The 27,325-nt window shown below is 37.2% G+C and overlaps 7 protein-coding genes across 18 annotated transcripts; 2 read left to right on the top strand and 5 right to left on the bottom strand.

The window, feature by feature from the left end:
- On the top strand, positions 1-15,070 carry LOC122295098 (D-xylose-proton symporter-like 3, chloroplastic). 7 transcript variants are annotated; one of them, XR_006237847.1, is made up of 16 exons: positions 1-339; positions 424-524; positions 854-932; positions 1,073-1,132; positions 1,236-1,302; positions 1,381-1,505; positions 1,606-1,707; positions 1,796-2,173; positions 2,305-2,352; positions 2,448-2,510; positions 2,630-2,710; positions 2,818-2,916; positions 3,207-3,344; positions 3,457-3,647; positions 8,522-8,731; positions 14,786-15,070. XR_006237847.1 is itself a non-coding variant. In XM_043104145.1 (14 exons), the coding sequence occupies exons 1-14, from the start codon at positions 133-135 to the stop codon at positions 3,589-3,591; spliced, it is 1,683 nt and encodes a 560-aa protein (XP_042960079.1). In that variant the 5' UTR covers positions 1-132; the 3' UTR covers positions 3,592-3,851. The 7 variants fall into 7 exon arrangements, 1 of the variants encoding a protein (XP_042960079.1); XR_006237848.1 differs by lacking the exon at positions 14,786-15,070 and having other exon boundaries at positions 8,503-8,912; XR_006237845.1 differs by lacking the exon at positions 14,786-15,070 and having other exon boundaries at positions 8,522-8,912.
- LOC122295095 (probable L-type lectin-domain containing receptor kinase II.1) lies at positions 5,478-7,989 on the bottom strand. The gene has a single exon (XM_043104143.1). The coding sequence runs from the start codon at positions 7,700-7,702 to the stop codon at positions 5,696-5,698; it is 2,007 nt and encodes a 668-aa protein (XP_042960077.1). The 5' UTR covers positions 7,703-7,989; the 3' UTR covers positions 5,478-5,695.
- Positions 10,845-11,761, bottom strand: LOC122295100. The gene is made up of 2 exons (XM_043104148.1): positions 11,087-11,761; positions 10,845-10,988 (listed from the first exon to the last, which is right to left on the bottom strand). The coding sequence occupies exons 1-2, from the start codon at positions 11,406-11,408 to the stop codon at positions 10,909-10,911; spliced, it is 402 nt and encodes a 133-aa protein (XP_042960082.1). The 5' UTR covers positions 11,409-11,761; the 3' UTR covers positions 10,845-10,908.
- Positions 11,831-14,144, bottom strand: LOC122295097 (L-type lectin-domain containing receptor kinase SIT2-like). Its single transcript, XM_043104144.1, has one exon. It carries the CDS (start codon positions 14,082-14,084, stop codon positions 12,078-12,080), a length of 2,007 nt encoding a protein of 668 aa, XP_042960078.1. The 5' UTR covers positions 14,085-14,144; the 3' UTR covers positions 11,831-12,077.
- On the top strand, positions 14,853-24,559 carry LOC122295099 (D-xylose-proton symporter-like 3, chloroplastic). 6 transcript variants are annotated; one of them, XR_006237854.1, is made up of 10 exons: positions 14,853-14,974; positions 16,695-16,867; positions 17,342-17,555; positions 17,687-17,734; positions 17,830-17,892; positions 18,012-18,092; positions 18,201-18,299; positions 18,590-18,727; positions 18,840-19,030; positions 24,240-24,559. XR_006237854.1 is itself a non-coding variant. In XM_043104147.1 (9 exons), exons 2-9 carry the CDS (start codon positions 16,764-16,766, stop codon positions 18,972-18,974), a joined length of 882 nt encoding a protein of 293 aa, XP_042960081.1. In that variant the 5' UTR covers positions 16,435-16,550; positions 16,689-16,763; the 3' UTR covers positions 18,975-19,263. The 6 variants fall into 6 exon arrangements, 1 of the variants encoding a protein (XP_042960081.1); XR_006237851.1 differs by lacking the exon at positions 14,853-14,974 and adding an exon at positions 16,435-16,550 and having other exon boundaries at positions 16,689-16,867; XR_006237853.1 differs by lacking the exon at positions 14,853-14,974 and adding an exon at positions 16,435-16,550 and having other exon boundaries at positions 16,689-16,867; positions 24,243-24,559.
- On the bottom strand, positions 20,903-27,233 carry LOC122295094 (L-type lectin-domain containing receptor kinase SIT2-like). The gene is made up of 5 exons (XM_043104142.1): positions 27,025-27,233; positions 26,562-26,822; positions 25,998-26,462; positions 25,037-25,144; positions 20,903-23,741 (listed from the first exon to the last, which is right to left on the bottom strand). Exon 5 carries the CDS (start codon positions 23,070-23,072, stop codon positions 21,063-21,065), a length of 2,010 nt encoding a protein of 669 aa, XP_042960076.1. The 5' UTR covers positions 23,073-23,741; positions 25,037-25,144; positions 25,998-26,462; positions 26,562-26,822; positions 27,025-27,233; the 3' UTR covers positions 20,903-21,062.
- LOC122293551 lies at positions 25,101-26,880 on the bottom strand. Its single transcript, XM_043102108.1, has 3 exons — positions 26,562-26,880; positions 25,998-26,462; positions 25,101-25,144 (listed from the first exon to the last, which is right to left on the bottom strand). The coding sequence occupies exons 1-3, from the start codon at positions 26,878-26,880 to the stop codon at positions 25,101-25,103; spliced, it is 828 nt and encodes a 275-aa protein (XP_042958042.1).
- Positions 27,234-27,325: the final 92 nt, after the last annotated feature.

Below are 27,325 nucleotides of genomic sequence, written 5' to 3' on the forward strand. Positions count from 1 at the left end.
ACCATCAAAGTTCAAAGCCGACTAAACTATCAAGATTGGACCACAGAGAACTCCCTAAAACACCGACAAACAAGATAATAGAGCGGGAGCCATTAACAGCTTGATCGTAATATTCGGTCATCACTTCCTCAGATGGCTTGCAGTGCCTTAACTCAACCTCTCTTCAACCTCAAGCTCTTACATTCTAACCCAACTCCTCGAAAGAAGCCATTACAAGCTTTCATCTCTTACACACAACGGAGGACACGCCCGTGTTCATCTTATAACAGTCATTTTAAGGCCAATTTTCCCACTTTCCCAAAGCTCCCTTTGCTCTCTGGCCGTCTAAGCAGATTCAATGTGAGGACCCAAATTCCCTCATTTTTTTGTCTCGTCCTGTGCTTTAGTGTTTGATTTTTGTTTTTCTTTTGGTTTTGTGGGCAGGTGGGAGTACAGAAAGTGGATGCTTCTGGGGAAGAGGGTGACTCGCTTGTGTCCGACGCAACGCATCAGGAGAAATATACTTTGTCTTCTGTGATTTTGCCGTGCGTTTCTACCACTTTCTTTTTATTTTAACATGTGTTTTACATCTTTTTGGCAAATCAAAATTGGATCTTTAACCTTGATGAAACTAGATAGAATATTGGAATTACTTCTATTTTAGTTTCGGTGTCAAAGCAATATAGGTGCTTTTCAATATGCTGGCTACGGCTAATTCATGGTAGTGGGATTTTTCACTTCGTTGTTTTCGATTTAAAGAGAGTAGCGTGAACCAAGAAATAGTACGTGACTATGGTTTTTGTATTGACATATTTTTTCAAGGAAAAGATAATCAAATCATTGCCTCGATTTAATTTTGTTCCTACAATTTTAGGTTTTTGTTCCCAGCCTTGGGAGGTTTGTTGTTTGGGTATGACATTGGTGCCACCTCTGGTGCTACCATCGCATTACAGGTGCATATCTATTTGTAATTTCTTTTACTTCTTTCTCATGTATTTGATTTTCTTTCCGCCATCTTTCTTCTTGTTCTAATAACCACCAAATCATCCAAAATATGCATTTTTCTTGTTGTCGTACCCTGATGATTTAACAGTCACCTGAGCTCAGTGGAACAACTTGGTTCAACCTTTCAGCCATTCAGCTTGGACTTGTGGTACGGTTCAGGGATCATAGTCACATAATCTACCATCGTTCTGGAAACTTGCAGTTTTTCTCTTCAAAAAATCTACTATGATATGTTAATTCACTTAATTCAGGTTAGTGGTTCCCTTTATGGAGCTCTTCTTGGTTCCCTTCTTGTCTATCCAATTGCAGACTTCCTTGGTATGTCCTAATTTTCTCTGTTCTGTCCTTAGAGCTTGTTTATGAGTTTAATCTAATCTAATGGATTTTATCACAAAGGGAGGAGGCGAGAACTTATCACGGCAGCTGTGCTCTATACACTTGGTGGTCTGACCACTGCCTATGCTCCAGCCCTTGGTGTTCTTTTAGTGGGACGGCTGCTCTATGGCCTTGGTATTGGTTTGGTGGGCTTCTTTGAAACTCTACTACTATTTTGTGTGGACTTAGCTGCTACGATGTACTAAGTCATACTGTACCAACTTAATAAGTGAATATTTTTGCCAGGCTATGCATGGGGCTCCTCTCTATATTGCAGAAACTTGCCCATCTCAGATTCGTGGAACTCTAGTATCTTTAAAGGAGCTCTTTATAGTTCTTGGGATTCTGGTATTGCGTACTCCTTTATTATTCTTGACAATCATGTTGTTCACTTTCTTATATTTACCGACAAGCTAAAAAATTATTTTTTCTGCAGTTGGGCTATTTTATTGGAAGCTTTCAGATTGGTGTAGTCGGAGGGTGGCGTTACATGTTTGGAGCTAGTGCACCAATTGCTCTTATTATGGGACTTGGCATGTGGAGTCTTCCACCATCTCCACGCTGGCTGCTTCTTAGGGCAGTCCAAGGAAAAGGTTTATTACAAGATTACAAAGAGAAGGCAGTTCTTGCTCTGAGCAAACTAAGGGGCCGTCCTCCTGGTGACAAGCTTTCTGAAAGGCAAATAGAAGACACATATGTCTCATTGAAATCTGCATATGCGGATCAGGAGCCTGAGGGCAGTTTCTTGGAGGTCTTTCAAGGCCCAAGTTTGAAAGCCTTCCTAATTGGTGGGGGGCTGGTCCTTTTTCAACAGGTATTTTGTCCTTTCACTGTTTTGAATTGCCTCTTTTATTTTCATTTTGAACTCGAGTTCAAACAAGCATATAATGGAGAAATGTGGAGTTTTTCTAGTTGGTAAGCCAGTTTACCACCTAACTGTGACAGATAACTGGGCAACCAAGCGTTCTATATTATGCAGGTCCAATACTTCAGGTACTTGTTGTTTACATAAATCTTTGATTTTGATTAAATGCATTCCTTTACGTCAGTTCACTTAACCACGCGATATTCTTTGTTATTCTGATAAGACTGCTGGGTTTTCTGCGGCCTCCGATGCTACCCGAGTTTCTGTTGTAATTGGCGTGTTCAAAGTAAGTAATAATCTTCTAGTGATGTCTTTGAATATGGGGGAGAGTCTCCCTGCATATTTGTCTTGGTAAAGCTAATGGTAATACTGATGATTATAAATTTGTGATGTTTCCTCCTTCAGTTTCTGATGACATCGATAGCTATCCTAAAAGTAGATGATCTTGGGAGAAGACCGCTGCTAATTGGAGGAGTCAGCGGGCTTGTATATCACTTATGACCATCTATCTATTAAATGATTTTAATCATTGGATTTTCACTGATAAAAATTATGATGAAAGGTTAAATCTCCTTTTCTTCAAATTACTACAGGCTCTTTCTTTATTTCTGCTTTCTGCTTACTATAAATTTCTCGGAGGGTTCCCTATTGTTGCCGTAGCCAGTCTACTTCTCTATGTCGGTTGCTACCAGGTAACATTTTGTCGTTTAAGGATTGAAATTCTCTGCGCTATTTCTTTCAGAGAATCAAATATAACTCTGAGGAGAAATGCTAGAGTGTTGCAAAAGTGGCTGAATTCAAACTTGTAATATCCACTGAAAAGTCTACCTCAGAAAGCTACCTTGATTTAGAACTTTCTGAAGAAATAAAAATAAAAGGAAAGCAGTTATATATAACGAGTAATGTCAGTTTTTTCTTCATTACAAGGTTAATGTGAATTATGATTCATTAACAGATTTCTGTTCTTTGAACGGACTTTCAGATTTCATTTGGCCCAATCAGTTGGCTTATGGTGTCAGAGATATTCCCACTTCGGACAAGAGGGCGAGGGATTAGTCTTGCAGTTCTTACTAACTTTGGCTCAAATGCCATTGTAACCTTTGCATTCGCACCATTGAAGGTATTGATCTACTTTTATGAATCCATCCATTCCTTTTAAAGCTGGTTATCTCATTGTTTACTGCTCTCATTCCCAGTGATTTTGAATGTGGAGTGATTTGCTTATATTGCAGGATTTTTTAGGAGCTGAAAATCTCTTCCTTCTTTTCGGGGCTATTTCTTTGTTGTCACTTTTGTTTGTACTGCTCGTTGTCCCGGAGACCAAGGGGCTGAGCTTGGAAGAGATTGAGTCCAAGATTTTGAAGTGAAAGCGCAAATTGAAAAAATGTACCAGTCGAGCTTCCAATACACCCAAGTCGTTTTGGTTAGTCTTTGAACTTGTTTCTTATTATTTTTTATTTTCTTTCTGTGAACTTGTATACTATCTTGATACTTCAAGGTCACCTGTTTGAAGCTTCCTTGAGCCACCTGTCTTTCCATTTCATAAAAGCAACCTTATTATATTGTACATCAAGTAATGGCTCTTCTGCTAATGTACTAATTAGCTGATGGTATTTTTTTATAATCACTCAGGCACCCAATCAGAATGGGTTATGTAAAGATTTAGAGCATATTATTAGTAATTCGTGGTTCCAACTACTGGCACTAATCGTTTCGGCTTTCGCTAGTTCTTACTGATTGCATTGAAACTTGGACATCTCTTTTTTATTTATGGTGATTGCTGCAATCAAGACTCGATTAGAATTTTAGTAGGAAGTGAACAGAGATTATATCCTGCACTTGATCGCCAAAAGGTATTCAAGTTCATGTTTTCGGATGTGAGACACAAATTATTTTCTTTGGCAATATTGTCAGCACCCCTGATTTCTGTTATATTACTGTTTGTCTCAATAGCTTAAACTAATGGAGAGAGAAGTGAATTTAGTTGTTAGTTCATATTTTAACACTCCAGCTCAGGCATGGTTGAGCTCCTTTTTTATTAGTGAGCTCGACATATGGAATATTTAATGAAATGTAGGGGAAATAGAGATTGAACTTAAGACTTCTACTATGATGATGTTATGTTGAAGAGAAATACTTTAACCACAAATAGATTTTAGAAAAGTAAATTATTTATCAAAAAAAAAAAAAGATTTTAGAAAAGTAAACTGACAAATTGATGTGGTTTGACTTGGAAAGTCAAATTGTAAAGTTACTTTTCTTATAAAGTAGATCTAGTGCACCACATGATACTACGTCAGTTTGTGAGTCTACTTTTGTAAAATTTCTATGACTCTGGCACTTCTCTTAGTTAAACGACTGCACATACCTCACCCCATTTCATTAAATATTCTGTGTTGAGCTCACTAACTAAGGAGGGCCATGATCCACTCATGAGAGACAATATTGGATATTAGAATATAAATGAAATGATTAAATCCGTATCTTTCCATCAACTTAAATTTTTGTAACAATCGATTATTTTAACAATTTCTTGTATTAGGTGGAGAAATCAATGTTTTGTAGCTTTAAATTCCCTCATTCCTGATAAATATATCAGCTTAATGCACGCATGTGGGAGGGAGAGGAGGGGGTCAAGATAAGCAAATATAGAGAGACTGGGTTCCCATGCAGTAATTATTATTTTTCTATGGAAAAAAAAAAAAATCTTCTACTGAATAACGAGAAATGGTTTGATCAAGTACCATATAAATAATCTATCACAGTAGGTAATTTTGAAAAATATGAAAGTTTGCTTTTGTGAAATCTCGTTATCTTTTTCCAACTCATAAATTCTTTTGAGTTTAAAGGCTTAAATTCAAAAATTACCACTTCAATCTTGATCTCTGATCAATAAATTCAAAGGCTGGTTTGGTTACACTAAACAAAACTATCTCAATCTTGATTTCTGATCAATAAACTCAAAGGCTGGTTTGGTTACACAAAATCAAACTATCTCATCTCATCTTATCTCATATAGTCATTATAATTTTCTCAAATTTTCACATAAAATATAATAAACAATTCAATTTTTTCAAATTCAAAAACAAAACTAATATTAAAAAGTGATATTATGACAATATTTTATTTAATTTTTAACAAAATATTTTATCTCATCTCATCTGGATTTGAGTAATCAAACGAATATTTGTAAAGACATATATATATATATATATGTGATACCCAGGGAAAATCATATAAAGTTATTAGACAATTTAAACAACTAGATATATTATTTTTATTAAATAATTTTAATTTTCCTCATGCACCACACATGTTTACAACTAGTGTATCTACTGTTTACATCATAATCTTCAAAAGTTTGTTCTTCCTCTTCTCTCCACCCCAAAGTAATCTTTAGGCTTTTTGTGGGCCAAGGGACCATCGATCCATGATCTGGTTTTACTTATGATGATTCATGAGACAGCTAATTCAACGACCATTTATAAGGATCGAATCCGTGGTAGACATGGAAGGAGCAGAACCCTGACCAGATGATGATTTAAGTGACAAAAAGAAAGTTGATTCTTTATTACTTGTAAATGTACCAAAAGAAACACCGTCATATGAAATATCCGGCAGATCAGCATTGCCATCTAGGAACTGCATCACTTGCCTCATGCTAGGCCTGGCTGTTGGAATTGCATGTGAGCAGAGCAGCCCTAGTTTCAAAACCAATACCATTTCCTCCAACACATAGTAACCTTCCAATCTAGGATCACTGGCATCAAGAATAGCTCCTTTTCTCCCACATTCAAAGACCCAATCAACCAAAACTACTTCCTCAGGCAGCACTTGTTGCTCTATCGGCCTCCTTCCACAGGCCACCTCGAGCATGAAAGCCCCGAAAGCAAACACATCAGTGCAGGTGGTTGCCCTTCCTGTTCTAGTAAGCTCTGGAGCTAAATATCCTACAGTCCCTACCACATGGGTGGTTTGGGGATTGGTACCATGGTCGTATAATCTGGCAAGGCCAAAATCTCCTAGCCTTCCATTTAATTCAGCATCCAAGAGAACATTGCTTGCTTTTACATCTCTGTGTAGGACAACCTGTTCCCACTCTTCATGGAGGTAAAGAAGGCTAGATGCTACTCCTCTGAGGATTTGAAATCGTTGAAACCAGCCCAGGCTTGTTCTTTCATTGCTATATAATAACTTGTCTAGACTTCCATTGGGCATATAATCATAGACCAAGAGGAGTTCTCCCCTTCGTCGGCAATAGCCGAGGAGCTGCACCAAGTTCCTGTGCCTCAGTCTTCCCATGCTAATAATCTCAGCCACAAATTCCTTCATCCCTTGTTTGGAATCATGAGCAACTCTCTTGACAGCAATTTGAACATTAGAAGGAAGTGTTCCTCTATAAACCTTTCCAAAACCTCCTGCTCCAAGAAGCTCTTCGTCTTTAAAACCTTTGGTTGCTTTATGGAGACTCTTATAGCTGAACCTCTGCGGACCATACTCCATCTCCCAATCTTCACGCACTTCTTCATATTTCTTCCTCCTTAAAAAGCAAACAACTCCAAGGATTGTCATCAGCACAACCGCTACTGCAACGAGAAAAGTCGTGATCGTTAGTCCTGCTTTATCTTTTCTTTTCCTATGTGGGGGAAGTGGAGGGAGGCTCGATACATCAAGGCTTTGTGCTTGTCCACTTTTATTAAAGCTCCATCCAAGAATGTAGTGGTCGCATGCAAGTGTACCTGTGGTAGCAGAGAAACCAACATACATAGATTCCAAGAGAATTTGAGACAGATTGATGGATTTTGACAAGAGTGGACTGTTTGGTTTTGGGATTCTGGTAGGGGCTAGTGTTACATTCAGCAACTCTTCTACTTCATCATACTCTATCCAAAGTTGCATTGGATTCCCACTTACGAGCTCCAAGCTTATATTCCTCCCTTCTTTATTGGAAAAATACGTTGCAGGAGCCGATTCAACTGATTTCAGGCCATTCACATCAATTCCCACATGATTATTATTGATGTCTTGAAATTCAGGATTCTTAACAGAATCAATCTCAATGGCCAAAATATGGTTTGCAGGAAGTCCGTTATTTGACCCATTGAAGAGTCCAAGATACTGACTTGCTATAGCATGGATGAAGTCCCTGGAGGGACTGATGGTGAAGGCCAAGCCATGACCACCGAGATTTGGAACTTGAGGAACCATGGCAAAGACAAAGTTTGTCGAAAATGATAGAGATCTAGTTGGGTTGAATTTTATGGGAAATTTGTGGAAAGCATGACCAACTATCTGGTTTGACAGGTTGGTTAGCTGCAAGAGACCATTGGGGTGAATTTCTGCTATTCCGTCAAGATGTAGATTGGCTTGATTGAATCCATTGTAGATGAATTGGTTTTCATCTTGAGCAAAGGCCAAGGGAGAAATGGAAACATAGATAATTATCAGAAAATAAAGTGATCTAAGAACCGTGGCCATCAGGAGAAGTAGGAGAGATGTGCCTTCCTGTGAACAGAGGGTTTTCACCGCTTCCGATGTCTCAAACTCCGAGTAACATTAAAATATTCATAAGATCCACACTGCCTGAAAATCCTACACCAACTTAGGGCCCCATGATGTGTCTATCTCTATTCCTAAAACATCACAGAAGAACTTTCCTTTTCTTTGCGTATGATCCTTTAAATGAGCCAGCTAAGATATCAACATCTGAATTCCTCTAGTCATGGGGAAGAGTCCTCAACAAGCAATTGCCGTAAAAAATCTGAATTCCCATGTGTCACGATGGACCAACCAATTACACTCCAAGAGGGCAGAGGATTCTGTAGAATCCGTGATTAGGAAAATGATTTTCAACCTCTCAAATTTGATGGTCTATATGTCATACTTGAATCTTATTTTTTCAAAGTACAAACAGAAAAATTAGTTGTCCAGTTGCTTTCTTGCCGAAATTAATGAAGAAGACAAATGGTTTCGATCTTTCCCTTGTACCTCTTCATGGAAAAGTCTTGGCAATCTTACCGTAGTTTGAAATAAATGAAAAAAAAATTAAGCAAATAGATTTTGTCTTATTGAGTTCGTAAGTAATTTCATACCTCTCTCTCTCTCTCTAAATTGCTCATTTCTTCTCTCATTTTATGAGATTATTGTGTTGCTTATATTGAATCATTTGTGTTTGGTGGAACCTTTGTAGCTGTCGAATCCAGTGTTATTTTAGTTATCATCTCCTTCAAATCACTCCTTTTCTCCCTTCTCATGAAATTGTCGGGTTCTTTCTATAGTGTTATTTATGTTCTTCAGGTACTCCTATGTTGTCTCTGTTTAGTAGGCCCACAGCAGGAACTAACGAAGGAAAGGGAAGAAGTTTTCGTGTGTTTTTGACTTGCAGTCATGAAGAAATCAGCCTGCTTGTGCAGACAGCGGTCTTCTCCTTCCACTGAAATTTCCCTTGTATGCTTAGTGAATGAAAAGTCAAGCTGCTCGTGCTTTCATTGTGTCCGAAGTCTCAAGGTGACAATGAAATAATATTAGGAAGACTATTGTCAAATTTTTTTTTTTTTCATTTTTTTTCGCCATTTCATTCTTCACCAAACGGTCCAAATTGAAATATGCATGTATGGGTGTATACACATTTCTTGTGGGAGAAAAACTATGTTAGGGTCTCGGATCAATTAAAGTTTTTTAAAAAGTATTGATGGGATAAGACAAACACAAAACACAAAGAAATAAGAGGGTAATAAAAGTTAGCAAAAAGAAAGAGAGAGACGAATAGAAAAATAGAAGACAATGACGTTTGAAAGCGCTGGATTTTCCTTCTTTTCTAACTTGATATTTTTTCTCTTCTAATTATAAATGAGAAACCCTTAGGGATTGGCTCTAAGTGGTAAAGGTTTTGGACTTGGGGGTATGCTCCTCCAGGTCTAAGATTCAAATTTCCTTGAGTGCAAACAATATCTAGGGACCATCGGATTGAAGGATTTTTCTTTTGAATTATTCGAGAGCCTGTGCATTCTTGGGATTAATCGAGACGCTATTCCTGGACACCCAGAGCTAATAAAAAAAAAAAACTGAGAACGAGCATGGGAGTTGAGAGCTTGCATATAACTGATTCAAATTTATACTGCTGAAAGGCTGATGAAAGAACTATAGAATTGAACCTCATTAAGCTTATTGCAGCCTCTTTTTTGATAGACCATGTTGAGAATTAAGAACATGCTCTCTGAAAGACGGAGTAGTAATATTGTCACTTTGTTTTCATGAAATAATATCATAATATATATGACAAGTATTTCTGAGTTTCTTAAGGAGTTATAAAAAGAGAGTTTACAAAGTGAGGTACACCGATGTAGCATATCATATGAACTAGTTGTTGAGAAAAAAAAAAAAAAAATCATGTGCCAGTTTTAAATTAGAAAAAAAATTCATGTAAAATAACGTACATCAATTTATAAAATAATTTTATTTGTAGACTAAGCATTTTAAGAGTGTATGGCTAGCATAGTTGGTTCAAGTATATCGTGTTTAGAATATAATATAAATAATAAATTCTACATCTTCCCTATAAGCTTAAATTTTTGAGACAAGTTATGATTTCACATGGTATCAGAGTAGAGGTCCTAAGTTTAAACCTTGGCCCTACACTCTACCCTCATTTAATTCTATTGGACTCACTCATTGAGAGGAACTTTGGCCCACACGTGTAAAGGAGTGTTAAGAATATAATATAAATAATAAAACCTACCTCTTCTCATAATCTTAAACTTTTGGGATAAAGGGATTTCATACACCATTGATCATTTGACACAATGATGGACAAGACCCGCCATAAATATGATATATGCGCCTTAAATTGCAATACATATATAGGAAAATTCTACATATCCCACTTCTATTCTACTTCCATTCTATTAGGATGAGATAACACTGCCCATCAATCTAAGGTCATTTCATTGCATTGATTTCAACATTTTTGAACTTACAGAGCTGCAGAAACATGCAGTTTATTGGTGACAATATTATTACGTACTCAAACTGGAAATTACTTGTGCAAACTAAAAATATTGATACCAAAAACTCCAACACAGTTCAGAAATTTGTTTCTTTATCATCACTAGGGTTCATTCATTCTTTCTCAATTGGCTTGGAGTATTCTCCCATAACTTTCTTCTTCCCCAACTGCAACAGAAAGACACATTAATTTTTCAAGCACAGATCTTACTAACCGAAGATGTTAACTAGTCTCCATACACATTTAGAGTCGAATTTAGCAACAAATCATGAACAAATTAAAGAGTATTAATTACCTTCATGCGCATTGGTGGAGATCGGAAGGTCATGTGATGGTGAGGTTTTAGCCGAATGGGCATTAATGGTGGAGATTGGCATGTCTGATATTGAAGTATTAGCTGAATTAATGGGAGCTGTGTATTGGACGGCTGGTCGTTCCCGAGCAAAGAATTCACAGCTTCTTTGATCTTCTCCACCACACCTATAACCACAGGAGTTCTTCTTCTTGGACTAATTGCCTCAGATCTCTCCTGGGATATTGCTTTCTCTTCTTCCCCAGCCTCATGGCTATGCATCAAATTCTCCGCTGAAACAACCTTACTCCATGTTTGATCATCGCCATTGGTAGCATTTCTGCTTTGTGGAGTACCAAGATTGACACTGCTTGCCAAAACATGCTTCTAAGAAACAAAGAGAACTGCTCTTGGATGCTGCCTTGTGGTTTTCTTGTACCAGTCAGTAGCCAGCTTCGATACATACTCTAAAATGAAAGAAAAAATACTACGAAATTACATAGAATTCACCAATCAAGAAGGAACAGATCTGTCAAGAAAACAGACGGGTTTGATGGTGAATTACTTGGGGATTCAAGGTGGTGTTCTGCATCTTCTTCTTCATTTTCATTGTCCTCCAAGCTGAAGCCACAAGAGGGAGTGGTGCTAACATAATGATCATGACTATGCTTTTTCTGGCTAAAAGTTTGTCTCAATTTGTTGGCTTTCTCCTTCACTATGGTCAGAACTGATTTCTTGGGATTGTTGGAATTGTGGTCTGGATCTTCTTGATCTGCATGAGGGTGATGGTCCTTCCCAAATGTAGGTGACCACTTTGAAACTTCACCTCCTTTGCATCTAAACATGGTTAGATTCATGGGAATTGTGATGAATGCATGAATTTTCATGGCTCTCAAATGACCATTAGTTCAACAAATTATTAACTTTTTTCTGAGTTCCCTGACAAACTCTAACAGTTATGCTGCAAGATTAAACTGAGATATATAAAACGATGAATTTAACTGTTTATTAATGCAATTAATGAAAGAAAATACCAGGGAAAAAAGGGTTCAAATGTGGAGCTGTTAGAACTTCTGGGATTAACGTCACCGTATCTTTGAATCCTGTCGAATCGAGTCATTGCTCCAATTCACAGTGAAATGGGCTTAGTCATGTGTTGATTTATGCCTTCAAATAACTCTTTGTTTGTTATCTCTTATAACGGAGAGAAGCTTAAACAGAGAAGAATATGATGCTCAAGCGTTAGTTCTCCGCCTGGAAAATACTATTTTTTTTTTTTTTTTTTTTTTTTAAGTTTATAATTTGTAAAGACTATATAGGATACCAGTGTAAAATCATATCAAGTTATATGACATTTTAAAAAACTATATATATTATTTTACATTAATTAATTTTAAAGCTTACAAGTAGTGTATCTACCGTATACATCATAGTCTTCACTAGTTTGTTCTTTCTCTTCCCTCCACCCCCAAGTAATCTGTAGGCTTTTTGTGTGCCAAGGGACCATCGATCCATGATCTGGTTTCACTTATGATGATTCATGAGACACAGCTAATTCAACGACCATTTATAAGGATCGAATTCGTGGTAGACATGGAAGGAGCAGAACTCTGGCCAGATGATAATTTAAGTGACAAAAAGAAAGTGGATTGTTCATTACTTGTAAAAGCACCGAAAGAAGCACTGTCATATGGTATATCCGGCAGATCAGCATTGCCATCCAGGAACTGCATTACTTGTCTCATGCTAGGCCTGGCTGTTGGAATTGCATGTGAGCAGAGCAGCCCTAGTTTCAAAACCAACACCATTTCCTCCAACACGTAGTAACCTTCCAATCTAGGATCACTGGCATCAAGGATAGCTCCTTTCCTCCCACATTCAAAGACCCAATCAACCAAGACTACTTCCTCAGGCAGCGCTTGTTGCTCTATAGGCCTCCTTCCACAGGCCACCTCGAGCATGAAAGCCCCGAAAGCAAACACATCAGTGCAGGTGGTTGCCCTTCCTGTTCTAGTAAGCTCTGGAGCTAAATATCCTACAGTCCCAACCACATGGGTGGTTTGGGGATTGGTACCATGGTCATATAACCTGGCAAGGCCAAAATCTCCTAGCCTTCCATTTAATTCAGCATCCAAGAGAACATTGCTTGCTTTTACATCTCTGTGTAGAACAACCTGTTCCCACTCTTCATGAAGGTAAAGAAGGCTAGATGCTACTCCTCTGAGGATTTGAAATCGTTGAGACCAGTTAAGGCTTGTTCTTTCATTGCTATATAATAACTTGTCTAGACTTCCATTGGGCATATAATCATAGACCAAGAGGAGTTCTCCCCTTCGCCGGCAATAGCCGAGGAGCTGCACCAAGTTCCTGTGCCTCAGTCTTCCCATGCTAATAATCTCTGCCACAAATTCCTTCATCCCTTGTTTGGAATCATGAGCAACTCTCTTGACAGCAATTTGAACATTAGAAGGAAGTGTTCCTCTATAAACCTTTCCAAAACCTCCTGCTCCAAGAAGCTCTTTGTCTTTAAAACCTTTGGTTGCTTTATGGAGACTCTTATAGCTGAACCTGTGAGGACCATACTCAATTTCCCAATCTTCACGCACTTCTTCATATTTCTTCCTCCTTAAAAAGCAAACAGCTCCAAGGATTGTTATCAGCACAACCGCTACTGTGACAAGAAAAGTCACGATCGTTAGTCCTGGTTTATCTTTTCTTTTCCTCCCCCGGGGAAGTGGAGGGAGGCTCGATACATCAAGGCTTTGTGCTTGTCCACTTTTATTAAAGCTCCATCCAAGAATGTAGTAATCGCTTGCAAGTGCACCTGTGGTAGCAGAGAAACCAACATACATAGATTCCAAGAGAATTTGTGACAGATTGATGGCTTTTGACAAGAGTGGGCTGTTTGGTTTTGGGATTCTGGTAGGGGCTAGTGTTACATTCAGCAACTCTTCTACTTCATCATACTCTATCCAAAGTTGCATTGGATTCCCACTTACGAGCTCCAAGCTTATATTCCTCCCTTCTTTATTGGAAAAATACGTTGCAGGAGCCGATTCAACTGATTTCAGGCCATTCACATCAATTCCCACATGATTATTATCGATGTCTTCAAATACAGGACTCTTAATAGAATCAATCTCAATGGCCAAAATATGGTTTGCAGGAAGTCCGTTATTTGACGAATTAAAGAGTCCAAGATACTGACTTGCTTCAGCATGGATGAAGTCCCTGGAGGGACTGATGGTGAAGGCCAAGCCATGACCACCGAGATTTGGAGCTTGAGGAACCGTGGCAAAGACAAAGTTTGTCGAAAATGATAGAGATCTAGTTTGGTTGAATTTTATGGGAAATTTGTAGAAAGCACGACCAACTATCTGGTTTGAAAGGTTGGTTAGCTGCAAGAGACCATTGGGGTGAATTTCTGCTATTCCGTCAAGATGCAGATTGGCTTGATTGAATCCATTGTAGATGAATTGGTTTTCATCTTGAGCAAAGGCCAAGGGAGAAATGGAAACATAGAGAATTATCAGAAAATAAAGTGATCTAAGAACCGTGGCCATCAGGAGAAGTGGGAGAGATGTGTCTTTCTGTGAACAGAGGGTTTTCACTGTTTCCAATGTCTCAAATTAATGAAGAAGATATAAATGGTTTCAATCTTTCCCTTGTACCTCTTCAAGGAAAAGTCTTGGCAATCTTACCATAGTTTTAAATAAATAGAAAAAAACTAAGCTACAATATTTGACTGAGATAGACTAATATGCTCTCCTGCAATCAAGTTTGATCCTTCATAGTCCAGTCATTACCCTGGTCATACCTTCATAGTCCATTACCAACTGAGTTTTGCCACTGCAAATATGGCGTGTCGTGTCCAACACACCATTTATTGCGGGATTCATTATAATTATAAAAATTTTAGAACATTAGTACCTTTTTAATCACTGTGGAATCCATTTAATGGTGTGTTGAGCGTGCAGAAAAAGTTTTGAAAAAAGATTTTGTCTTATTTTCATGAGTATTCTCATACCTCTCTCTCTCTCTCTCTCTCTAAATTGCTCATTTCTTCTCTCATTTTATGAGATTATTGTGTTTCTTATGCTGAGTTATTTGTGTTTGGTGGAACCTTTTTAGCTGTCGAATCCAGTGTTATTTTAGTTATCATCTCCTTCAAATCACTCCTTTTCTCCCTTCTCATGAAATTGTTAGTGTTCTTTCTATAGTGTTATTTATGTTCTTCAGTTACTCCTATGTTGTCTCTGTTTAGTAGGCCCACAGCAGGAAATAACGAAGGAAAGGGAAGAATTTTTCGTGTGTTTTTGACTTGCACTCATGAAGAAATCAGCCAGCTGCTTGTGCAGACAGCGGTCTTCTCCTTCCTACTGAAATTTCCCTTGTATGCTTAATGAATGAAAAGTCAAGCTGCTCGTGCTTTCATTGTGTCCGAAATCTCAAGGTGACATTGAAATAATATTCGGAAGACTATTGTCATTTTTCGCTTCTTTTTCGCCATTTCATTCATCACCAAATTGAAATATGCATGTATGGGTGTTACAGGTGTAGAAAAACTATGTTAGGGGTCTCATATCAATTAAAGTTTTTTAAAAAGTATTGATGGGACAAGACAAATACTAAACTCAAAGGAATAAAAGGACGATAAAAGTTAGAAAAAGAAAGTGAGAGACGGACGGAAAAACAGAAGACAACGATGGTTGAAAGTGCTGGTTTTTCCTTCTTTCCTAACTTAATCTTCTTTCTCCTCTAATTATAACTGAGAAACTCTTAGGGGTTGGCTCAAGTAGTAAAGGTATTGGGCTTGGGGGTATGCTCAACCAGATCTAAAGTTCAAATCACTTTGAGTGTAGACAATCTCTAGAAGCCATAAGACTAAAAGATCCTACTCTTGAATTTTATCCGAAAGCCTATACACCCCCAAAATTAGTCGGGATGTTATTTCTGAACACCTAGTGCCAATAAAAAAAATAAAATAACTGAGAACAAGCATGGGAGTTGAGAGCTTGCATATAACTTATTCAAATTTATATTGCTGAAAGGCTGATGAAATCACTATAGAAATGAACCTCATTAAGCTTATTGCAGCCTCTTTGTTGATAGACTATGTTGAGAATTAAGAGCATGCTCTCTGAACAACAGGGAGCAGTAATATTGTCACTTTGTTTTCATGAAATAATATCATGTGACACAGCACCTTGATAATAATATATATGACAAGTACTGCTATGTTTCTAAAGGAGTTATAAAAAGAGTTCTTCTGTATACTTTCTGTGTAAACGGGCTATACCTATTTCATTCATATCAAGAATATTTGTCTCTTACTTATCAAAAATAAAAAATAAAAAGAGAGTTTACAAAGTGAGGTACACCGATGTAGTATATCAGATGTACTAGTTGTTGAGAAAAAGAAAATCACATGTACTAGTTTTACATTAGAAAAAAAAAAATCATGTAAAATAGCATCACATCAATTTATAAAATAATTTTATTTGTAGACGAAGCATTTTAAGAGTGTATGGCTAGCATAGTTGGTTCAAGTATATCGTGTTAAGAATATAATATAAGAGAGTGTTAAAGTGCAATACATATATATGAAAATTCTACGTATCACACTTTTATTCTACTTTATTCTATTACGATGAGATAACAGATAACATTGCCCATCAACCTAAGGTCATTTGATTGCATTGATTTCAACATTTTGGAACTTACAGAGCTGCAGAAACATGCAGTTTATTGGTGACAATATTATTACTTACTCAAACTGGAAATTACCTGTGCAAACTACAAATATTGATACCTGAAACTCAAACACAGTTCAGAAATTTGTTTCTTTATCATCACTAGGGTGCATTCATTCTTTCTCAATTGGCTTGGAGTATTCTCCCATAACTTTCTTCTTCCCCAACTGCAACAGGAAGAAACATCAGTTATGAATTATCATATATACCACAAAAGAAAAATGACAGCATTTACATGGAATCCATAGCAGGGTCAGGTCCTTAATTGTTGAAGCAGTAAGCACATATATACATTTGGCGAACAGATCACTTCTTATCATGCAGAAAATGTATCTTTGGTTTAGCTTAACACTCTAATTTCATTACCATGATCAGTTAAATATAAGTTCGTGATATAATTTTTATTTTTCTAAGCAAAAGGAGAGGTGGGGGTGATCATCGTAGCAACCCTCTCGAGGCGTGACCATAGGAGCCATTCCTTGCTGCGGAATGTCCGGTTTGAACCATAGCTACTGCCTAAAGGGCGAGCCCATCACCACAACACCCCCAAAATATCCAACTGGTCTAAAGTCCTTTTCATGGCCTAAAAAAAGGTCAGGCTTTACTACCACAAATAGTTTCATCTTATGTCTTGATTCGAAATCCGGACTTTGAAATCATGAAATATTAGCTCGTACCAACTAGGTACCACCTTAGTGGTAAGTTCATGATATGCTTGGTCATAAAAGATTTCAACTCACTGGAATGATATTAGAATATGATTTAAATGATTATTATTATTATTATTTTTTATTTCTTTATCGATTAAAAAATAAATAATGAATTTAAACCCGGACTCTACACTACCTTCAATAATGCTCTACTCTATGCATCGCGTCGACATGTGTAGAGCATTGAAATATAATTTAAATAATTAAATTTATCTTTTTTTATCAATTTAAATCATGATTCAGCAGCATTACTAATAGAAGATGTTAATTAGTCTCCATACACATTTAGAGTCGAATTTAGCAACAAATCATGAACAAATTAAAGAGTATTAATTACCTTCATGTGCATTGGTGGAGATCGGAAGGCAAAGAGAAGGCAGTTATTGCTCTGAGCAAACTAAGGAGCCGTCCTCCTGGTGACAAGCTGTCTGAAAGGCAAATAGAAGACACATTTGTCTCATTGAAATCTGCATATTCGGATCAGGAGTCTGAGGGCAGTTTGTTGGAGGTCTTTCAAGGCCCAAGTTTGAAAGTCTTCCTAATTGGTGGGGGTCTGGTCCTTTTTCAACAGGTATTTTGTCCTTTCACTGTTTTGAATTGCCTCTTTTATTTTCATTTTGAACTCGAGTTCAAACAAGCATATAATGGAGAAATGTGGAGTTTTTCTAGTTGGTAAGCGAATTTACCACCTGACTGTGACAGATAACTGGGCAACCAAGCGTTCTATATTATGCAGGTCCAATACTTCAGGTACTTGTTGTTTATATAAATCTTTGATTTTGATTAAATGCATTCCTTTACGTCAGTTCACTTAACCACACGATATTCTTTGTTATTCTGATAAGACTGCTGGGTTTTCTGCGGCCTCTGATGCTACCCGAGTTTCTGTTGTAATTGGCGTGTTCAAAGTAAGTAATAATCTTCTAGTGAAGTCTTTGAATATGGGGGAGAGTCTCCCTGCATATTTGTCTTGGTAAAGCTAATGGTAATACTAATGATTATAAATTTGTGATGTTTCCTCCTTCAGTTTCTGATGACATCGATAGCTATCCTAAAAGTAGATGATCTTGGGAGAAGACCCCTGCTAATCGGAGGAGTCAGCGGGCTTGTATATCACTTCTGACCATCTATCTATTAAATGATTTTAATCATTGGATTTTCACTGATAAAAATTATGATCAAAGGTTAAATCTGCTTTTTTTTCAAATTACTACAGGCTCTTTCTTTATTTCTGCTTTCTGCTTATTATAAATTTCTCGGAGGGTTCCCTATTGTTGCTGTAGCTAGTCTACTTCTCTATGTCGGTTGCTACCAGGTAACATTTTGTCTTTTAAGGATTGAAACTCTCTGCGCTATTTCTTTCAGAGAATCAAATATAACTCTGAGGAGAAATACTAGAGTGTTGCAAAAGTGGCTGAATTCAAACTTGTAATGTCCACTGAAAAGTCTACCTCAGAAAGCTACCTTGTTTAGAACTTTCTGAAGAAATAAAAAATAAAAGGAAAGCAGTTATATGTAACGAGTAATGTCAGTTTTTTCTTCATTACAAGGTTAATGTGAATTTTGATTCATTAACAGATTTCTGTTCTTTGAATGGACTTTCAGATTTCATTTGGCCCGATCAGTTGGCTTATGGTGTCAGAGATATTCCCACTTCGGACAAGAGGGCGAGGGATTAGTCTTGCAGTTCTTACTAACTTTGGCTCAAATGCCATTGTAACCTTTGCATTCGCACCATTGAAGGTATTGATCTACTTTTATGAATCCATCCATTCCTTTCAAAGCTGGTTGTCTCATTGTTTGCTGCTCACATTCCCGGCGATTTTGAATGTGGAGTGATTTGCTTATATTGCAGGATTTTTTAGGAGCGGAAAATATCTTCCTTCTTTTCGGGGCTATTGCTTTGTTGTCACTTTTGTTTGTACTGCTCATTGTCCCGGAGACCAAAGGGCTGAGCTTGGAAGAGATTGAGTCCAAGATTTTGAAGTGAAAGCGCAAATTGAAAAAATGTACCAGTCGAGCTTCCAATACACCCAAGTCGTTTTGGTTAGTCTTTGAACTTGTTTCTTTTTATTTTTTTTCCCATTCTGTGAACTCGTATACTATCTCGATACTTCAAGGTCACCTGTTTGAAGCTTCCTTGAGCCGCCTGTCTTTCCATTTCATAAATGCAACCTTATTATATTGTACATCAAGTAATGGTTCTTCTGCTAATGTACTAATTAGCTGATGGTATTTTTTTATAATCACTCAGGCACCCAATCAGAATGGGTTATGTATTAGTAATTCGTGGTTCCAACTACTGGCACTAATCGTTTCGGCTTTTCCTAGTTCTTACTGATTGCATTGAAACTTGGACATCTCCCTTTTCTTTATGGTGATTGCTGCATCTAGACTCGATTAGAATTTTAGTAGGAAGTGAACAGAGATTAAATCCTGCACTTGATTGCCAAAAGGCATACAAGTTCACATTTTCGGATGTGAGACAGAAATTATTTTCTTTGGCAATATTGTCAGCACCCCTGATTTCTGTTATATTACTGTTTGTCTCAATAGCATAAACTAATGGAGAGAGAAGTGAATTTAATTGTTAGTTCATATTTTAACACTCCAGCTCAGGCATGGTTGAGCTCCTTTTTTATTAGTGAGCTCGACATATGGAATATTTGATGAAATGTAGGTGAAGTGTGAAGTAGAGATTGAACTTAAGACTTCTACTATGATGATGTTATGTCGAAGAGAAATACACTAGCCAAAAATGAATTTTACAAAAGTAAACTGACAAACTGACTTGGTTTGATATGTTAAGTCCAATTGTAAAGTTACTTTTCTTGTAAAGTAGATCTAATGCACCACATAAAACTAAGTAGTTTGTGAGTCTACTTTTGTGAAATTTCTTTGTGACTGTAGCACTTCTTTTTAGTTAAATGGCTTCACACACTTCATCCCATTTCATTAAATATTCTGTGTTGAGCTCACTACCTAAGGAGGGCCATGATCCACTCATGAGAGACAATATTGGATATAGAATATAAATGAAATGATTAAACTCGTATCTTTCCATCAACTTAAACTTTTGTAACAATTGATTATTTAACAATTTCTTGTATTAGGGGGAGAAATCAATGTTTTGTAGCTATAAATTCCCTCATTCCTGATAAATATATCAGCTTAACGCACGCATGTGGGAGGGAGAGAAGGAGGGAGTCAAGATAAGCAAACATAGAGAGATTGGGTTCCTATGCAGTAGTTATTTTTTTTTTTCTATGGAAAAAAAAAAAAAATTCTTCTACTGAATAACAAGAATTGTTAGGCCACTCAATATGGTTTGATCAAGTCCCAGATAAGTAATCTATCACAGTATGTAATTTTGAAAAACATGAATTTTTGTTTTTGTGAAGTGTCGTTATCTTTTTCCAACCCATAAATTCTTTGAGTTTAAAGGCTTAAATTCAATTATTACCCCTTCAATCTTGATCTCTGATCGATAAACTCAATAAGGTTTGAAGTTGCTTATTTTAATTTATTACCACTTCAATCTTGATCTTTGATCGAGAAGCTTTTGAGGCTAGTTTGGTTTTTTTTGGTTACACAAAACCAAACTATCTCATCTCATCTCATATAATTATTATAATTTTCTCAAATTTCTACACAAAATATGATAAACAATTCAATATTTTCAAAGTCCAAAACAAAACTAATATTAAAAAATTATATTATAACAATATTTTATTTGACTTTCAATAAAAACATCTTATCCTATTTCATCTGAACTGTGTAACTAAACAAGGATTTGTAAAGACATATATATGATACCCGTGGAAAATCATAAAACGTTATCTGACATTTTAAACAACTATATATATATATATATTATATTTTATTAAATAATTTTAATTTTCCTCATGCATCACACGGTTTTACAACAACTAGTGTATATACTGTTTACATCATAATCTTCACAGGTTTGTTCTTCCTCTTCTCTCCACCCCCAAGTAATCTGTATGCTTTTTGTGTGCCAAGGGCCGTCGATCCATGATTTGGTTTTACTTATGATGATTCATGAGACTCAGCTAATTCAACGACCATTTATAAGGATCGAATTCGAGGTAGACATGGAAGGAGCAGAACCCTGGCCAGATGATGATTTAAGTGACAAAAAGAAAGTGGATTCTTCATTACTTGTAAATGTACCAAAAGAAGCACTGTCATATGGTACATCCGGCAGATCAGCATTGCCATCAAGGAACTGCATCACTTGCCTCATGCTAGGCCTGGCTGTTGGAATTGCATGTAAGCAGAGTAGCCCTAGTTTCAAAACCAACACCATTTCCTCCAACACATAGTTACCTTCCAATCTAGGATCACTGGCATCAAGGATAGCTCCTTTTCTCCCACATTCAAAGACCCAATCAACCAAAACTATTTTGTCAGGCAGCGCTTGTTGCTCTATAGGCCTCCTTCCACAGGCGACCTCAAGCATGAAAGCCCCGAAAGCAAACACATCAGTGCAGGTGGTTGCCCTTCCTGTTCTAGTAAGCTCTGGAGCTAAATATCCTACAGTCCCAACCACATGGGTGGTTTGGGGATTGGTGCCATGGTCATATAATCTGGCAAGGCCAAAATCTCCTAGCCTTCCATTTAATTCATCATCTAAGAGAACATTGCTTGCTTTTACATCTCTATGTAGAACAACCTGTTCCCACTCTTCATGGAGGTAAAGAAGGCCAGATGCTACTCCTCTGAGGATTTGAAATCGTTGAAACCAGTTAAGACTTGTTCTTTCATTGCTATATAATAACTTGTCTAGACTTCCATTGGGCATATAATCATAGACCAAGAGGAGTTCTCCCCTTCGCCGGCAATAGCCGAGTAGCTGCACCAAGTTCCTGTGCCTCAGTCTTCCCATGCTAATAATCTCTGTCACAAATTCCTTCATCCCTTGTTTGGAATCATGAGCAACTCTCTTGACAGCAACTTGAACATTAGAAGGAAGTGTTCCTCTATAAACCTTTCCAAAACCTCCTGCTCCAAGAAGCTCTTCGTCTTTAAAACCTTTGGTTGCTTTATGAAGACTCTTATAGCTGAACCTCTGTGGACCATACTCCATCTCCCAATCTTCACGCACTTCTTCATATTTCTTCCTCCTTAAAAAGCAAACAACTCCAAGGATTGTTATCAGCACAACCGCTACTGTGACAAGAAAAGTCATGATCGTTAGTCCTGGTTTATCTTTTCTTTTCCTCTGCCGGGGAAGTGGAGGGAGGCTTGAAACATCGAGGCTTTGTGCTTGTCCACTTTTATTAAAGCTCCATCCAAGAATGTAGTGGTCGCATGCAAGTGTACCTGTGCTAGCAGAGAAACCAACATACATAGATTCCAAGAGAATTTGAGACAGATTGATGGATTTTGACAAGAGTGGACTGTTTGGTTTTGGGATTCTGGTAGGGGCTAGTGTTACATTCAGCAACTCTTCTACTTCATCATACTCTATCCAAAGTTGCATTGGATTCCCACTTATGAGCTCCAAGCTTATATTCCTCCCTTCTTTATTGGAAAAATACGTTGCAGGAGCCGATTCAACTGATTTCAGGCCATTCACATCAATTCCCACATGATTATTATCGATGTCTTCAAATTCAGGATTCTTAATAGAATCAATCTCAATGGCCAAAATATGGTTTGCAGGAAGTCCGTTATTTGACCCATTAAAGAGTCCAAGATACTGACTTTCTAGAGCATGGATGATGTCCCTGGAAGGACTGATGGCAAAGGCCAAGCCATGACCACCGAGATTTGGAACTTGAGGAACCATGGCAAAGACAAAGTTTGTCGAAAATGATAGAGATCTAGTTGGGTTGAATTTTATGGGAAATTTGTAGAAAGCATAACCAACTATCTGGTTTGAAAGGTTGGTTAGCTGCAAGAGACCATTGGGGTGAATTTCAGCTATTCCGTCAAGATGCAGATTGGCTTGATTGATGAATCCATTGTAGATGAATTGGTTTTCATCTTGAGCAAAGGCCAAGGGAGAAATGGAAACATAGATAATTATCAGAAAATAAAGTGATCTAAGAACCGTGGCCATCAGGAGAATTGGGAGAGATGTGCCTTGCTGTGAACAGAGGATTTTCACTGTTTCCAATGTCTCAAACTTCCGAGTAATGAGTTCTTATTACCAACTTCGAATTAGATTGTCGGCTAGGAACTGTGCTTAGGATGCCTTTAGTTTCAAAATGATCATTATCATGTCTAATTGTCTGATCGAATTGGATGATTTATTATAAACAGAGATAGACTATTATAAACAGAGGTAGACACAACATTAGGGTCCAAACTGCCTGAAAATCCTACACCAACGTAGGGCCGCATGATGCGTCTATCTCCTATCTCTATTACTAAATCATCACAGAAGAACATTCCTTTTCTTTGCAAATGATTCTTTAAATGAGCCAGCCAAGATGTCAACATCTGAATTCCCATAGTCATGGGGAAGAGGAATCAACAAGCAATTGCCGTAAAAAATCTGATGAATTCCCATGATATGTCTATCTCTATTCCTAAATCATCACAGAATAACTTTTCTTTTCTTTGCAAATGATCCTTTAAATGAACCCGCCAAGATATCAACATCTGAATTCCCATAGTCATGGGGAAGAGGAATCAACAAGCACTTGCCGTAAACAATCTGAATTCCCACGTGTCACGATGGACCACAGCCAATTACACTCCATGAGGGCAGAGAATTCTGTAGAATCTGTGAATAGGAAAATGATTTCTCAATCTCCCAAATTTGATGGTCTAAATGTCATAGTTGAATCTCATTTTTTCAAAGTATAAACGGAAAAATTAATTGTCCAGTTGCTTTCTTGCCTAAATTAATGAAGAAGACATAAATGGTTTCAATCTTTCCCTTGTACCTCTTCATGAAAAAGTCTTGGCAATCTTACCATAGTTTTAAATAAATGAAAAAAAAATTAAGCAAATAGATTTTGTCTTATTGAGTTCATGAGTAATTTCATACCTCTCTCTCTCTCTCTCTCTAAATTGCTTATTTCTTCACTCATTTTATGAGATTACTGTGTTGCTTATATTGAATCATTTGTGTTTGGTGGAACCTTTGTTGCTGTCGAATCCAATGTTATTCTAGTCATCTCCTTCAAATCACTCCTTTTCTCCCTTCTCATGAAATTGTTGTGTTCTTTCTATAGTGTTATTTATGTTCTTCAGTTACTCCTACGTTGTCTCTGTTTAGTAGGCCCACAGCAGGAACTAACGAAGGAAAGGGAAGAAGTTTTCGTGTGTTTTTTACTTGAACGCATGAAGAAATCAGCCTGCTTGTGCAGACAGCGGTCTTCTCCTACCACTGAAATTTCCCTTGTATGCTTAATGAATGAACAGTCAAGCTGCTCGTGCTTTCATAATATGATGTAAAATAACATCACGTCAATTTCTAAAATAATTCTTTTTTGTAGACTAAGAATTGTACACGTGTACGGCTAGCATCGTTGGTTCGAGTATAAACACAAATAATAAATTCTACAGCTTTTCATAAGTTTAAGCTTTTTAGATAAATTATTATTTCATATCTTATCATATTAAATGTCTTGAGTTCGAATCTTGATTCTACATTTTATCTTATTTAATTCTATTAAATTCACTCATTGAGAGGAATTTTGGCCCACAAGTGAGATAATTTTTAAGAATTTAATTCAAATAATAAAATCTATATTTTCCATAACCTTAAACTTTTGAAACAAAGTGATTTCACAGTTTATCATCTAACATAATGATGGACAGGACCAGCCATAAATATGATAAATGCGCCTTAAATTACAATATATATATAAAAAAATTCTATATATCACACTTCCATTCTCTTTTCATTCTATTAGGATGAGATGATATTGTCAATCAATCTAAGGCCATTTCATTGCATTTGATTTCAACATTTTGGAACTTACAGAGCTGCAGAAACATGCAGTTTATTGGGGACAATATTATTACTTACTCAAACTGGAAATTACCTGTGCAAACTACAAATATTGATACCTGAAACTCCAACACGGTTCAGAAATTTGTTTCTTTATCATCACTAGGGTGCATTCATTCTTTCTCAATTGGCTTGGAGTATTCTCCCATAACTTTCTTCTTCCCCAACTGCAACAGAAAGACACATTAGTTATGAATTATCATATATACCACAAAAGAAAAATGACACCATTTACATGGAATCCATAGCAGGGTCAGGTTCTTTGTTCAAGCACAGATATACATTTGGCCAGCAGATCACTTCTTATCATGCAGAAAATGTATCTTTGGTTTAGCTTAGTACTCTAATTTCACTACCATGATCAGTTAAATATAAGTTTGTGATATACTTTTTATTTTTATAAGCACAAGGGGAGGTGGGGCTAATCAGCGTAGCAACTCTCTCTAGACATGACCATAGGGGCCCCTCCCTGTTGCGAAATGTCCAGTTTAAGCCATAGCTACTACCTAAATGGCAAATCCGTTACCGCAACATCTCCAAAGTATCTAGCTGATCTAAAGCCCATTCCATGGTCTAAAGGTTAGGCTTTACTACAGCAAGTAGTTTCATCTTATGTCTTGACTTGAACTCCTGACTTCAAAGCCATGAAATACCACCTCGTACCAACTAAGCTACCACCTTGGCGATAAGCTCATGATATGCTTGGTTATAAAAGATTTTAACTCGCTTGCATGATATTAGAATATAATTTAAATGATTAAATTCATTTTTATTATCAATCTAATTGATTAGAAAATAAATAATGAATTTAAACCCAGACTCTACTCTACATTAAATAATGCTCTACTCTATGCATCGCATCGATGTGAGTAGAGCATTGAGATATAATTTAAATAATTAAATTTATCTTTTTTTATCAATTTAAACCATGATTCAGCAGCAATACTAATAGAAGATGTTAACTAGTCTCCATACACATTTAGAGTCGAATTTAGCAACAAATCATGAACAAATTAATACCTTCATGTGCATTGGTGGAGATCGGAAGGTCATGTGATGGTGAGGTTTTAGCCGAATGAGCATTATGGGTGGAGATCGGTATGTCTGATACTGAAGTACTAGCTGAGTTAATGGGAGCTGTGTATTTGGACGACTGGTCGTTGCTGAGCAAAGAATTCACAGCTTCTTTGACCTTCTCCACCACACCTATAACCACAGGAGTTCTTCTTCTTGGACTAATTGCATGAGATCTCTCTTGGGATATTGATTTCTCTTCTTCCTCAGCCTCATGGCTATGCATCAAATTCTCCACTGAAACACCCTTACTCCATGTTTGATCATCGCCATTAGTAGCATTTCCGCTTTGTGGAGCACCAAGATTGACACATCTTGCCAAAACATGGTTCTCAGAAACAGAGAGAACTGCTCTTGGATGCTGCATTGTGGTTTTCTTGTACCAGTCAGGAGCCAGCTCCGATTCATACTCTGAAAATGAAAGAAAAAATGCTACGAAATTACAGAGGATTCACCAAGCAAGAAGGAACAGATCTGTCAAGAAAACAGACGGGTTTGATGATGAAGTACTTGGGGATTCAAGGTGGTGTTCTTCATCTTCTTCATTTTCATTGTCCTCCAAGCTGACACCCCAAGAGGGAGTGGTGCTAACATAATGATCATGACTATGCTTTTTCTGGCTAAAAGTTTGTCTCAATTTGTTGGCTTTCTCCTTCACTATGGTCAGAACTGATTTCTTGGGATGGTTGGAATTGTGGTCTGGATCTTCTTGATCCGCGTAAGGGTGATGGTCCTTCCCAAATGTAGGTGACCACTTTGAAACTTCACCTCCTGTGCATCTAAACTTGGTTAGATTCATTGGAATTGTGATGAATGCATGAATTTTCATGGCTCTCACATGGCCATTAGTTCAACAAGTTATAAACTTTTTTCTGAGATCCCTGTCAAACTCTTAATAGTTATGCTGCAAGATTAAACTGATAGAAAACGATGAATTTAACTGCTTATTAATGCAATTAATGAAAGAAAATACCAGGGAAAAAGGGTTCAAATGTGGAGCAGTTAGAACTTCTGGGATTAATGTCACCGTATTTTTGAATGCGATCGAGTTGAGTCATAGCTCCAATTCAAAGTAAAATGGGCTCACTCGTGTTGATTTATGCCTTCAAATAACTCTGTTTGTTGTCTCTTATAACGGAGAGAAGCTTAAACAGAGAAGAATATGATGCTCAAGCGTTAGCATAGGGCAAGGGTTCTTGCATGAATGGAAAGTAAACAAGAGCTAGCCACGTGTCATCTAGTTAACATAATTGTGGGCTCCATTATTACACTTG

Source organism: Carya illinoinensis, chromosome 14 (genome assembly GCF_018687715.1).
Source record: "Carya illinoinensis cultivar Pawnee chromosome 14, C.illinoinensisPawnee_v1, whole genome shotgun sequence".
NCBI lineage: Eukaryota > Viridiplantae > Streptophyta > Magnoliopsida > Fagales > Juglandaceae > Carya > Carya illinoinensis.

What these genes read in the sequence shown, in the direction of transcription:
- LOC122295098 (XM_043104145.1), top strand. Translation starts at nt 133, where the DNA reads ATGGCTTGCAGTGCCTTAACTCAACCTCTCTTCAACCTCAAGCTCTTA. An exon ending in ATGCAGGTCCAATACTTCAG is followed by an intron (nt 2,353 to 2,447) that starts GTACTTGTTGTT and finishes TATTCTGATAAG; the next exon opens with ACTGCTGGGTTTTCTGCGGC. An exon ending in TTGTAATTGGCGTGTTCAAA is followed by an intron (nt 2,511 to 2,629) that starts GTAAGTAATAAT and finishes TTCCTCCTTCAG; the next exon opens with TTTCTGATGACATCGATAGC.
- LOC122295095 (XM_043104143.1), bottom strand. Translation starts at nt 7,702, where the DNA reads ATGGCCACGGTTCTTAGATCACTTTATTTTCTGATAATTATCTATGTT.
- LOC122295100 (XM_043104148.1), bottom strand. Translation starts at nt 11,408, where the DNA reads ATGAAAATTCATGCATTCATCACAATTCCCATGAATCTAACCATGTTT. An exon ending in ACACCACCTTGAATCCCCAA is followed by an intron (nt 10,989 to 11,086) that starts GTAATTCACCAT and finishes CTTTCATTTTAG; the next exon opens with AGTATGTATCGAAGCTGGCT.
- LOC122295097 (XM_043104144.1), bottom strand. Translation starts at nt 14,084, where the DNA reads ATGGCCACGGTTCTTAGATCACTTTATTTTCTGATAATTCTCTATGTT.
- LOC122295099 (XM_043104147.1), top strand. Translation starts at nt 16,764, where the DNA reads ATGTCCGGTTTGAACCATAGCTACTGCCTAAAGGGCGAGCCCATCACC. An exon ending in TTTTCATGGCCTAAAAAAAG is followed by an intron (nt 16,868 to 17,341) that starts GTCAGGCTTTAC and finishes GCATTGGTGGAG; the next exon opens with ATCGGAAGGCAAAGAGAAGG. An exon ending in TTGCATTCGCACCATTGAAG is followed by an intron (nt 18,728 to 18,839) that starts GTATTGATCTAC and finishes CTTATATTGCAG; the next exon opens with GATTTTTTAGGAGCGGAAAA.
- LOC122295094 (XM_043104142.1), bottom strand. Translation starts at nt 23,072, where the DNA reads ATGGCCACGGTTCTTAGATCACTTTATTTTCTGATAATTATCTATGTT.
- LOC122293551 (XM_043102108.1), bottom strand. Translation starts at nt 26,880, where the DNA reads ATGAAAATTCATGCATTCATCACAATTCCAATGAATCTAACCAAGTTT. An exon ending in ACACCACCTTGAATCCCCAA is followed by an intron (nt 26,463 to 26,561) that starts GTACTTCATCAT and finishes TTTCATTTTCAG; the next exon opens with AGTATGAATCGGAGCTGGCT. An exon ending in CTCCACCAATGCACATGAAG is followed by an intron (nt 25,145 to 25,997) that starts GTATTAATTTGT and finishes TTTCTGTTGCAG; the next exon opens with TTGGGGAAGAAGAAAGTTAT.